This window comes from Peromyscus eremicus, chromosome 19 (assembly GCF_949786415.1).
Source record: "Peromyscus eremicus chromosome 19, PerEre_H2_v1, whole genome shotgun sequence".
Taxonomy (NCBI): Eukaryota; Metazoa; Chordata; class Mammalia; order Rodentia; family Cricetidae; genus Peromyscus; species Peromyscus eremicus.
Window position 1 is genome coordinate 10,466,861 of NC_081435.1, and position 12,965 is coordinate 10,479,825.

A 12,965-nucleotide genomic window follows, 5' to 3' on the forward strand; every position below is an offset into this window, starting at 1 on the left:
CTCACTAACCACCTGAAAATGGCAAAGATTGGCAGAAAGAAACCAAAGGAAACCTATCTACCTGAAAAAAGGGCTTTGAACCTTCCCTTCTGTCCACATAGACTAGGAGGAGGATTTTTGGAGGATTCTAAAAGTCAGAACTCTCACTATATCTTATGTCTATGACTGGATAAAGTAATTAAATACTTGTGAACACAGCAAGCAATACAGTCAGTATATGGCCGCATGGATACTATGAAATGGGGAACATTCTTACACAAGGGTGTTCTCAATTGGTGCTCCCAGCTAGGGTGGCCAGTACAGTTCAGTGATGAGACTGAAACTACAAAGAACCAAAACTAAAAGGTGATGTAATGACCATGTCCTGGATAATGCTAGTCTTCAGCTGGATAGATAGAAGACAAAGGAAAGAAGAGGAGAAGAAAAAGGCCTTTTATTATGTACTCAACTCTGAGGAAAAACTAGACAAGGCAGGTACAAGTATGTTCAGTACAATATATATATGTGTGTGTGTGTGTGTGTGTGTGTATGTGTGATATATATATATATATATATATATATATTCAACAATGAAGCAAGCAAGCTTAGCTAGATTCTCCCACCTAGAAAACATTCTCACAAAACATGCAAAGCCCTCTTGCTCCAAATTCTTGATTATCAGAAGACCATCTGACTATTAATTAAATCCGCATTATGGTTTTAAAACGAGACTTTATGATTTGCTTAGCATTAATCAACACTCGGGGACTTATCCACCTCAAGGTGAGCTAACAAAATTGAATTCTTTGACCTGAAAAGATCCAGAGCCCCAAACACTGTTATTTCTTTCTTTCTAACACCCTCACCATGAGGTGCAGCCCAAGCCCTTGGCCTTCCAACCTCTTCTTGCTAATCAGCTTATTGCAATAGTATTAGCAAGCATTCCAGGGCCTACGGACTACCGGCTAGGTGTTGGCTGTGGACCTTCAGAAAACAAATGAAGAAATTGTTTAGGAGATGAAAAGATGTGTCACATAGGCTGTACATTTTAAGGGAGAAAGCAGAAGAATCTCAAACCAAGAGCCAGCCCGAGTTGTTCATTAACTACCACATATTTGGTGGTAGGGAGAGGGATGTTGTGACTAAATTAGTCTTTCACCTTAGTTAAGCATGTACGCTATAGCACCACAGCCAGAATGTAAAGAAAACCAGTCAAAGGCTAAGGAAAGATACCACCTTGTAACTGAAACACTGCACCAATGATCTTTGTGTTCTCTAGCTGTGGATCTGAATTGCTGTTAGTACTAGCGCAGAACAAGCAATGTCTACAGCAAAAGGTGATGAACTTTGACATGAATTCATTCCTCTCGATGGATCCCTGCAACTATCCTCCATGACGAGCTTTGACAAATTCAGCTAAACACAAAAAGACATTACCCACCTGTCTTTAGAAAATGATGTTTATCCATGCAACCCATTCACAGCACAAACTCACGCTCCGGCAAAAGCACTGGGTGGGCTTCTGTGGGGGAACAGCTGCCCTTTGTCCCACAAGCATGTCTTGGACAAAGAATGTATTCTTACTTTGTCCATTTTTCCTTCTGTCCTGCTCCATCACATGAAATATTGCTTGACCTTTGACTCAGACCCCACACAGTCTACCTGCTGATCTCCCAGCCTCTGTTCAAACATGCTCTAATCATGTCTAAACATCTGTCTCTGTAAGGGTCATTGGTGGTTTTTCCCATCACACTCAAGAGCCTCCCTGGGCTTCAAAGTACCTCTCTTTTTCTTCACATCCTTGTCTCTTTCAAATTCAACTTTTAAAGAAGATGGTTTCTAGGCCAGTGTTGGTTCAAAAAGCAAGGAAATGAAAGTCTCTGGGGTTTTCTAATTCACTGATTGATAGAATCAGTCACCAAATGTCAGCAAGATGGGGTGGTGGGTTAGAACTACCACATGCAATGGTCAGAGATAAAATTGGGATCCTACACTTAGATTAAAATTTATAAATAACAGAGGTGGGGCTATCTCTATAAGTTCAAGGCCAGCCTTGTCTACACAGTGAACTCCAGGCCAGCCAAAGCTACATAGTGAGAGCCTGTCTCTAAAAATCAAATCAAACCAAACAAAACTGATAAATGAGCATGGCTCATTATGATGATTACTCTATGGTTGTGTTAGATGCAGAGTAGGAGGGGTGTCCCAGTGAATAAAGTTATGAACGCACCCAGGGGGGCAACACTGTCTGCAGAGCACCCTCATCAAGGGACACTGAAGCCTTATCAACTTGTCCTCAGGGCGGACACAATCTTATCTGGGGTGCCTCCGGCTCAGTGCATCACACTGGAAGAGAATGACCATTGGGAGGAAGCCAGAGGACAAAGTCCTGGGTTGAGAAGATTCCAGGTCCTACGTCTGAAGAGGAATCTCCCAAAGAAGTAGGCCTGTTTATTTGGCGAAAGGAAACATACTGTCAGAAGACCGGGAATCACAACAAATCTATAAAGAGGCCGGGCATTACCGTGGATCGGGAACACAGAATGAGCACTCAAAACAAAACAAAAACACAAGCGTGACAGTACCAGTGGCAATGTCTTCTGGCCTCAGAGTTGGGGGGACTCAGGAAACTGAGCTGTCCCAGCATGGGACCCCACGGGTCATCTTCACGGGATGTAAGCCAGCTGCTGCCTTCTTCCAGTTTCTCAAGATCAACCGAAAGTACAGCTTTTAAGGCAACATGGTTCAATTTGTAATTTTTGCAAATATTTCAAAATTCTCGAGAAACGGTGGTGCCTGTGGGCAGGTGGCAGCCCAGCTTGTCACTTTACAAGATCCCGGGGAAGCAATTCTTGGTTTCAACACACTGTCAAAGGGAGACTTTTCTGGGCAGTGAAAGAACCTTCAAACATTTGGGATTCCTCTACAGAGAAGGGTTTTCTAACACATTCTGAGCAATGAAAAATAATGAAGTCACCCCTGGATGACAATGCGTGAGGGATTCCAGAGAAAGGGTTCTCTCCTTAGGCATAGGTATTGAATGGAATCATACTACAATTATGTTTTCCCTTTATAAAATGCATTTGTATCATCAGGTATTTAAAGTTCATAGACCAACACACCTACAAGGAGAAACGTGGATGTTTCTGATTTACAAAGATGTGGGCTGACATCTGAACTAGGAGATCATTTTCAGAAGCAAGCAGGCCCTTGAGTGGCTGGGAGAGTCAGAACCTCCACCCCATCTCTCTAAGCTAAAGGTCTGGAAGTAGTCTTCATTTCACTATATCTGCTCACTCTTGCGTTCCTTCAGCTGTCCCATTTCCCAAAGGCTTCTGTACATTTTCATATTCTGAAGTACTTTCCTGTCCCTTCCATGTTTCCCTGGATCCTTCATGATTTCTTGATGACCCTCTCCTAACCTGGTTCTATCAGCCATGGGAATGTCTCCTCAACTCTAGGTGTCCCAAGCTATACTTACCCTTGACAAATGTCCAAAACACACAACACACATCTTCTGTGTATCTCTTACATATCGCCCCTGTAAGGATAAAAACCTGCCTTAATTTACTCTCTCTCTCTCTCTCTCTCTCTCTCTCTCTCTCTCTCTCACACACACACACACACACACACACACACACACACACACACACACACATACACCCTGCCTCATCAGCGAATCATCCAATCTCTGAATTTCTGGGTTTGTCAAAGAGGATGATGATGTCATCAGGCACAGCATCTCCTTCTCACAGCCGTCTCTGCTTCCTTCCAGAAATTACCAGTTCTGACAAAACCCAGCCAGTGTCTTGTTTCCTGCATTCCCAGTGAGGAGACTCAGTAGAGATTTTTACATTTTAATCTCACAAACATCAATCCGAAACACACCATTATTCCTGGGGTTGGGATGAACCTTAACCAGGAATGGAGAAATGGTGTCATACACACACAGAGAGACAAAAAGCAAATCTTCCAAATGACTTAGTTTGACTACTGGAGAATTTTTTTAACTGCCAAGGGGTCTTCCTTGTTGGCTCACAAGCTAATGCTGTGATATTTTCTAACGCACTATATCCAAACCTGGGCAGCCAGATGTCAATCAACATGAAATAAAAAGATGCAACTTTTGTCTATCAGATAAAATCAAAGATGAAAATGTATGGAAACTGGAAAAGATGCATAGAAATCAATAAGGGGGAAATTCCAAGAATTCTAGACCCCTCAGCCAGCAAAGCAGACTGTTTTCCTTTGGTTTAGATTACTTTGTTGTGTGGATCTGGCTGGTCAAATGACCAGTTAAGAATATTTCCTAGGGTGAGTGTTCCGTTGCTCTAATCTCACTAGACAAGGTTCATATTTGTGTAGGTTACTTATTCTCCCTTTGTTGACTAAGTCAATAATCAGAATCAGCAGGTTTGGAGTCAGATTGGCAGGGGATCAGCAGCCTGGCTTGGGAGGAGGGAGTATAAAAGCCCCTCCACCTGACAACAGACTTCACAGAGGTCCACTGGCTCCTAGCAGGATGGCGTCCTCTCATCTGATCCTCTTTTGCCTCGCTGCACTGGTATTTATGTCTGAGGCTGGCCCTGCGGTAAGTGATCCTCTGGAAGCCTTTGCGGACATGGCGGGTGCACCTAGCTAAAGGAGAAGTGGCTTCCTCCAGCTTTGGCAACTAGCTGGTGTTATTAGGACAAGGATGCCCATTAAACTCCAAAGAGAAGATCTGGAGTTTAGACCCTTGGCTCTTTCTCCTGTTGCATTGGTGCATTGAGTCTGTAATGCTCAGTATCTTGATGTCCTTAGATAATAAAAATATGAAATAAACAGAAATAAAGATGTAAAAGTCCTGGGCATGTAGTGTAGTGGTACAGTGTATGCCTAGCATGTGGAGAGCCCTGTGTTCAATCTCCAGCTGTAGAAAAAAAACAAAAAACAAAAACAAAAAATGCATCATCAGTGGGGCTATTAATATTGAATTCTCATAAAATATATTTAATATATTTATTATACCTATTGTGTAAGGTTATATTTTGGTTCTTTAGCTAATCAAGATGTATTATTGATCATTATTTGTTTGGGGAGGGAGCAGCACTCTATTCTGGTATCTGATGGAGTTCTCTAGAAGAGTGAATCAGTACAATTAAATGGGTCAGGAAATATGTGGGTGTTATGTTACAACTAGAGGGAATTACTATAGCAACAGCTGATTAAAATGGTCTCAAGAAAAAGACCATTCTGTCTTTTTGTACCATGCACCTTTCCAGTGGCTCCGTTCAGATGGAGAGGTGAACAAAGCCACGGCTCTCAGAGGGCCTGTTTTCCCTTTGAAAATTCATTATACATATCCCTGGTGCACAGCAGTGTGTCTGGAGGCAGAGCTGTTCTTGCTTTGGAAACAATGCTGCCTGTTTTTTATTGAATAAAGAAGCACATTAATTGTCAACACTTATGTTATCATAATGGGATCAGCATGTACTTTTGGGTTTGTTCCAGATTCTAACACCAGAAAGAACAAGCCCTCTTACTCCGATCAATTTCACTGACCTCTCTCTTGTCTTCTCTATGCCCAGGGCACTGGAGAATCCAAGTGTCCTCTGATGGTCAAAGTCCTGGATGCTGTCCGAGGCAGCCCTGCTGTGGATGTGGCCGTGAAAGTGTTCAAAAAGACTGCTGAGGGAACCTGGGAACCATTTGCCTCTGGGTAAGCTTGCAAAGCACCCTGCCATGGGATTGGTTCTATCTTTCCATTCACCCTTCTGTTCATTAGAGACTGGCACACACAGCATGCCAGCTGTAGAGCTAAGAGAGATGTCACAGTGGTTAAGAGCACTTACTGCTCTTGTAGAGGACACAGGTTTGGCTCCCAGCACCAAAATGGCAGCTCAAAACCAGTAACTGTAACTCCAGTTTCTGGGGACGCAGCATCCTCTTCTGAGCACCATGCATGTGGTGCTCAGACACGTGCTGGCAAAACATTCATACACGTAAAGTAAAAGGAAACAGTCCTATAAAAACAAAACTGGCAGCCAGAGAATCTGTTAGAAGGTTAAAGGTGTGGGCAGAGACCTTTCTTAAGAAAGCTGCTTTCTTGCTTTGCTTAGCTGAGCATGACCAGGAACCAGAGCACAGTCTAGGACTGAAGGGAGGAAAAGGAGAGTCAGTAATTCCTCTGCTTCAGTAGGAGTTTGCACCCTTACATCACAGCCCACTTGAAGAAGGTGATGAAAAATACAGCCTCTAGGGACTGGAGGGATGCCTCAGTCAATAAAGCACCTGCTTAGAAGATAGGGTACTTGAACGTGAATCCCCATGTTGTGTAAGAAGCCTGTGCAAGAAGTACATTAATTGTCTGTGTAAGAAGCCCAGCATGGTAGTGCATGCTTATAACCCCAGCCTGGGGATGGGGACTTAGAAACAGGAGGACCCTGGAGTTCCCTGGCCAACCAGCTTCACTGAATGGGTAGGTCCATGTTCAGTGAGAGACCCTGTCTCAAAAATCAGCATGTAAAATAATTGAAAAAGACATCTAGCTTTGAGTTCAGGTCATGCAAATGTGTACATACACACACACATACACTACATAAAGTAATACACACAATCACACAATACATACACACACACATACACATATATATACGTATATATATATATATATATATATATATATACACGTATATATATACGTATATATATATAGAGAGAGAGAGAGAGAGAGAGAGAGAGACAGAGAGAGAGAGAGAGAGAGAGAGAGAGAGAGAGAGAGAGAGAGACTTACAGACTCTATGGCACCAATGAGACACATGACAAATGCATATAAAACCATACAAGTAATTTCAGGAGTGTTCAGATTCCCTGGCACCCATGGGTGATGCTCAAGCTTTGAGTCCTGGTCTTAGACTCTTAGGAAGGATGTACCATGTGCTGATTAATTACTGAAAGGAAAGGAATGCCGAGCTTGGACTCTCATTGGAGCACTCTCCTGGAGCTTCCTGGCGTTATCCAGAATCAGGAGTTTTTTAATGTACACTCAGAACAGAGTAGCTCCGTGCAGGGCTAGCAGCCACCATGCTTAATAAGAAACACATCAACAGAGAGCTGCAAGGCGAAACCCAGGGGCTGATCAATCTCACAATCACCCACTAGCATGCCAAAATGACTTCACACCTGTGCTGGCCACTTAACAATGTGTGTGTGTGTGTGTGTGTGTGTGTGTGTGTGTGTGTGTGTGTGTGTGTGTGTGTTTTAACCACCACAAGAATTCCAAAGAAATTACTAATTAACCTAAACAAACGAACCAAAAGAAAAAGCATCTAAGATGCCCTTAGCACCTAGCAGAAACAGCTAAGCCCTATGTCTCCTGGGTGAAGTCTTTATATTAAGTTTTAATTGAATACAAAGAACCACTAATGTTCTTCACCAATCATTGGGAAGATCATTTTCTTCAGTGCAGTTTTAACTGAGTTTCTATTTGTTAATTTCTTCCTGATTATATGAGTGTCAAGCCCAGCATGCAAAGTGGTTAGGGGAGTCTAAGTTGGAACAGAATCGACACCCAAATATCCAAGCTTTCTTTGGACTCTTCTTTCTTGTGCACACCCCAAAAGGGGGGTGGAGAGATGGGGACAGGCGCGATCAGAGTCACTAAAGACAGTTGTCACTTTGTCTGTCTTGGCTGTAATGAAATGAGGAGCCGTTTCTGACGTTTCCGTTAGGAACTGGTGCCTATGTAGAAACGGAAGTCGCTTGGTGTTTCTTGTTGGCAAAGAATTGCCAAGCAGATTAAATTTGTAAAAGAAGAAAGACAGTCAGGTTCTTCTTTGTTTATTAGGTTTTCTACAGCCTCTGGAAGTCACCCTTGTGCCATGGGACACTAGCCTGTCACTCTGCTGCCACAGGGGGACGTCAGAGTTAGAGCTGCTTGTGACATTTTCAGGGACTGTCATGGACTTTCATCAAGTCATTAACCTTGAATGTAATTGTGTGTGTGTGTGTGTGTGTGTGTGTGTGTATGAGTGTGTGTGTGAGTGTGTGTTGTTGGGGATTGATTCCAGGGCTATACAAATGTTAGGAAAGAACTCTACCACTGAGTAGAGCTGTACAGAGTAGAGCTGGACACTGTACAACACCCCGGGCCTTAAGGCTTTTCTTTTCTTTCTTTTAAAAAATCTAATTAACTAATTTTGAGACAGGGTCTCATCTGGTCAAGAACTCACTGTGTAAACCAAATTGCCCTCAAACCTGTAGCAGCCCTCCTGCCTCTACCCCCAGAGAACTAGGATAATAGGAGGGCCCCACATGCTTGGGTTAAGACTTTTAAGGTAAACATTTTACTGTATTTTATTCTCATAAGACAAAACTCTACAATGAGCTATACATAAAGTTTCTGGGAATTTCTTGCCATTTTACCATAAACACAAAAATTTCCTCCCTCTTGACTCAGTTGATAGAAAAAAAATACACAAATACATACATGTTACACACATGCACACATACATGTCTATCACAACCACATGCATACACATGTCTGTGTATGGTAGCCCTTCTTTCCCCCTAACTTCTCCTGGACTTCTGTACCTTCCAGGAAGACCGCTGAATCTGGAGAGCTGCACGGACTCACCACAGATGAGAAGTTTGTAGAAGGGGTGTACAGAGTAGAGCTGGACACCAAATCCTACTGGAAGGCCCTCGGCATTTCCCCGTTCCACGAATACGCAGAGGTGAGTGGACACGCCCAGTTGCTCGGGGTTGTTTTCAGTTCTGGGAAATGCACTTCACTCTTGGGCATCAGAAGAAAGTAGGACCCTTCCCCATCCTACAGCCAGAAAGAAGCAAATCTCCTGAGTTTGTCAAAAACTCATTTGGCGACATTGCCAGAACCTGATCACGCTACTTATGGTCAGTGTGATTTATGTAAATTCGTTTCTCTGTTGAAGGAATATTAATGTTTGCCTTTGAGGCAGCTTCCAGATACCACCGAGGGCATTTCATAGCCAAAGAGAGTGCCCCAGAGGTTTGGGTAAACAATTCCTGACAATGCACAGAATGAGAATACATTCAAAATCATAACAGCTGAAGAGCTAAATCTCCAAGCGCACACCACACGGCAAAGGGGTTTCTCTATCAAAACTCTTTCATCCTTACCATCAGTCTATGGAGGGCTAGCCTTGTCTTGCCCCCATTTTACCAGTGAAGAAGCTGAGGGAAGTTAAGTATCTCATCAAGGTTACATGGCTAGCACCTGTGAGCAGGCGAAGGCCCAGGGACATGCCGTGGAGCCCAGGCTGGAGCTGGGCTCTCTGTTGGTTGGTGTGCCTTCCATGCCTCAGCCAACTTCTCTAAGAACCTGAGCTAAAGCAAAACACAAAGCCAACCACCACCATATGAGGAGCCTTCGCTTCACGCTGGGCTCCACCTCCCCGGCTCCTCTGTCATTTCACACAGGGGGCTGTCATGGAAATGGAATCCAGGCCTCTTGGTCAGAGCTGGAGATAACGAATTCCATCAAAAATAGCTCTGCATGGGACCTGGTTTGCTGTCTCTTGCTATTAGAAGCCCCATGACCGACAAGGCCACATGGGGAGGGAAGGGTTTGCTCCATCTTACAGCTTACGGCCCATCATGGAAGAAAGCCAGGGCAGGAGCTTGGAAGTAGGAACTGAAGCAGACACCAAGGGGAATGAGTGCTGCTTACTGGCTTAACTACCGTTCTTTTACAGCCCAGCTCTTGTGCTCACTGCCCACAGTAGTCTGGGCCCTCCTACATCAGTCCTTAGTAAAAATGAATGTTCCACAGACTTGCCCACAGGCCAATCCGACGGAGGCTACTCCTCAACGAAGGGTCCCTCTTCCCAGGTTACACTACTTGGTGTCAAGTTGACAAAAAAGTATCCAACCAAATGTGACAGGGAACCTCTCTGTGGCTTGACCATGGGTGAGTCTTTCAGTTCTCACAGCAGACTCTGTTACCAGACAAACCAGAGGGGCCTGTTGGACTCCTGGGGTTCACAGTTGTCAAGAGTCTGCCATCTACCAAGATGTACTCTAGCTCCTCCTCACTGGGCACCAGCACACTCGTGGAATGGGGCATGTGGAGGGTTAGCTGGGGGACACCTCCTCTGCCCACTGGATTAATTGCCCTTACACCCTTGCCTGCTCCAGTCTCAGCCTGCTGGGATGACTCGTGGGGGCTCACCCATAACATCTTACCCCTCTTAGGATACTTGTCTGACACTCTTTTAAAATTCAATCAACAAACATTTTTATTTTGTTTTGGCTTTTTAAAGACAAGGTCTCTTGTAGGCCGGACTGGCCTCAAACTAGCTGTATAGCGGAGAATGACCTTGAACTGCTGGCCTTTCCACCTCTACCTCCCACCTGCTAGGATAACAGGCAGGAACCACCACAGCCATGCTACTCTACCCTGGAGCTCTGAACCCAGAGCTTCACGATGCCAGGCAAGCACTCTACCAACTGAACCACACTGCCAATCCATCACTCAGCAAACATTCCAAAAACTGAAAACCTGCCTCAAGCACTCTGCTAAATGCTAGAGATGTGGAAGTAATACCATGCATCCGTGCCCTTGGGATAGAAAGGGAGGGACTTGCTGGTGTGAGTCCCTCAGAGGATCCAGAGGTAGTTTGGCACACGGGAGCGGAGACTGTGAGAAGTGGGGTGTGAGTGCCCCCTCCTCCAGTGCTGGCAGGCACACAGTGCTTGTGGCCACAGTCTTCTTGGCTGTTCCTCTCCTGATAAACGTCTCCTAAAGAGCTGCAGTCTTTTAGTGCTGGCCACTTCCTCCCAGCCAGCATCCCAGAGGATCACATCACACACACCAAGGAAAATTAAGAAATGTTCTTTGACACTGTCAGATCTCTTTGCTTTGTGGGTTTTTTTTTTATGTACATGTGTGCATGGTCCTGTGCATGTGTGTATGCAGGCACACATGGGTGTATGAATGTGGACACTACAGACAACCATGGATGCCATTCTCAGGAACCCCGTCCACTCCCAGCCACACACACAAACTTTGAGAAAGGGTCTCTCATTAACCTGAATCTCACCAATTAGGCTAGACTGAACAGCCAGTGAGTCCCAGGCTATCTTAACCTTCCCAGTTCTGGGGTTACAGACACCCTGAATTTCTGCATGGATTCTGGGGATCAAATTCACGTCTTCATGCTTGCAAGGCAAGAATCTTACTGACTGAGCTCTCTTTCTTGTGGATTTTATTTTGTTTTGTTTTCTGAAACAGGGATTCTCTGTGTAGCCCTGGCTGTCCTGGAACTCACTCTGTAGACCAGGCTGGCCTCTAATTCACTGATATTCTCCTGCCTCTGCCTCTCAAGTGCTGGGATTAAAGGCATGGGCCCCTACTGCCCGGCCTTGGTGGATTTTTAAAAAATCACATAGTATCTCTTTTTCACTTTTGAGGAAGAAACAAATGATACTGGAACACAATGTGACAGAGAAAAGAAACTTCACAGAGTGGGTGTAGTAGCACACACCTGTACTCTGATGCTGGGAGGCTAAGACAGAGTGATCATGAGTTAGTGGCCAGCTTAGATAAGGGGCTAGGGCTGTTACTGAGGGACAGAAGGCTTGCCTAGCATTCACAAGACTTCATCCATAGCACTGTGAATAACAACAAATAAATAAAACAGAGAGTTTAAGATGAATCTCCCTTCCCTTTATCTGGATGTTGTTTTTGTGTTAGTTTGTCTTACTCTATCATCCAAGCTTTCTTTGCCCTGCATTCAGAAATTAAGAGGTACTTGTTCAAAGTGTGTTCAAAGCTCTATCCGAAACCTGTATACAAAATGAGTAAAATTACACACATCTTCTCTGCCCACCACTCCTTCTGGATGTGCCTCACCCCCAGCACCTTGGCTGTTACACACTCATGTCTAAGTCTGGTGACTTAGGGTGTGGCTAGTTAATTGCAAAATCCACATTTTGTCCCGACACCTTCCATGAGCTCCGAAGCTTTCATCCCCATTTCTGCCGATGTCGCCAGCCGCACGCTGCTTGTGTTGTGGAGAGAAACCTGTGATGCCTCCCCCAACACCTCAGCATTGTTCCTTACCTAAAAATATACATCTTCTCTTGTTAGAAAAGGCAAAGGGACAGTGGGAGGGAAATCCCTGGACTTGGAGTCAAGGAGCCTTCCCTTCCTGGTGGGGCTGTCACTGTAGAACTCAGGTCTGCAGGAGAATGGTTCCTGCCAGCATTCTAGGTCTGGAAGTCTGCGGCGGGGCGACAACCACTGTTCCCCACAGGTCTTTTGTCCGTAGGTATGTCCCTTCTTCCTACTTTTCTCGGAAACCAAGAAAGTGAACAAAAGCCCTCCAGCTCTCTGGGACTCAGCTTGGAGTGGCCAGGACCACCCAGACTGGTTGTAAACTTGAAGAGAGGCCTCCTGAAATTCTCTAGGAGCTGCACAAGGCTCTGAAGACTTAGGCAGCATATTTGATTTTGTTCTAATTATTCATCCCCCTCAAAGTCAGACAACCAAATGAAGATTATCAATTTAGCATTGAACTTCCAGGGAACGCTTTGACTGTGGCTCCCGCCTCTGAGTTCTGTTTGAAACCTAACTGTCTCTCTCTCCTAGGTGGTTTTCACAGCCAACGACTCTGGCCATCGCCGCTACACCATCGCGGCCCTGCTCAGCCCATACTCCTACAGCACCACTGCCGTCGTCAGCAACCCCCAGGCGTGAGGCACCCTGCCCAGGAGGACCAGGATCATGCCAAAGCAGTAGCAGCCCATTTGCAGGGAAACAGTGTTCTTGCTCCATAAACTGTGTTAGCAATTCGGAAAGACGTCGTGAAACATTCCTATTAAACCACTTGTCATTTCATTCAAACTTTGTTTCTTTTTTATTCCCTCGTTTTTTTTTTTTTTTTTTTTTTTTTTCTGCTGCCCCTAAAACCCAAATAGTATAGAGCCACTAAAGAATTCTAGAAAATCTTTGACCAGAACTT

At 44.7% G+C, this 12,965-nt stretch overlaps 1 protein-coding gene across 1 annotated transcript; it reads left to right on the plus strand.

Annotated features, from left to right (window-relative positions):
* The first annotated feature begins 4,491 nt into the window (after window positions 1–4,491).
* Ttr (transthyretin) lies at window positions 4,492–12,841 on the plus strand. Its single transcript, XM_059246731.1, has 4 exons — window positions 4,492–4,570; window positions 5,550–5,680; window positions 8,561–8,696; window positions 12,593–12,841. The coding sequence occupies exons 1-4, from the start codon at window positions 4,502–4,504 to the stop codon at window positions 12,698–12,700; spliced, it is 444 nt and encodes a 147-aa protein (XP_059102714.1). The 5' UTR covers window positions 4,492–4,501; the 3' UTR covers window positions 12,701–12,841.
* The last annotated feature ends 124 nt before the right edge of the window (window positions 12,842–12,965 follow it).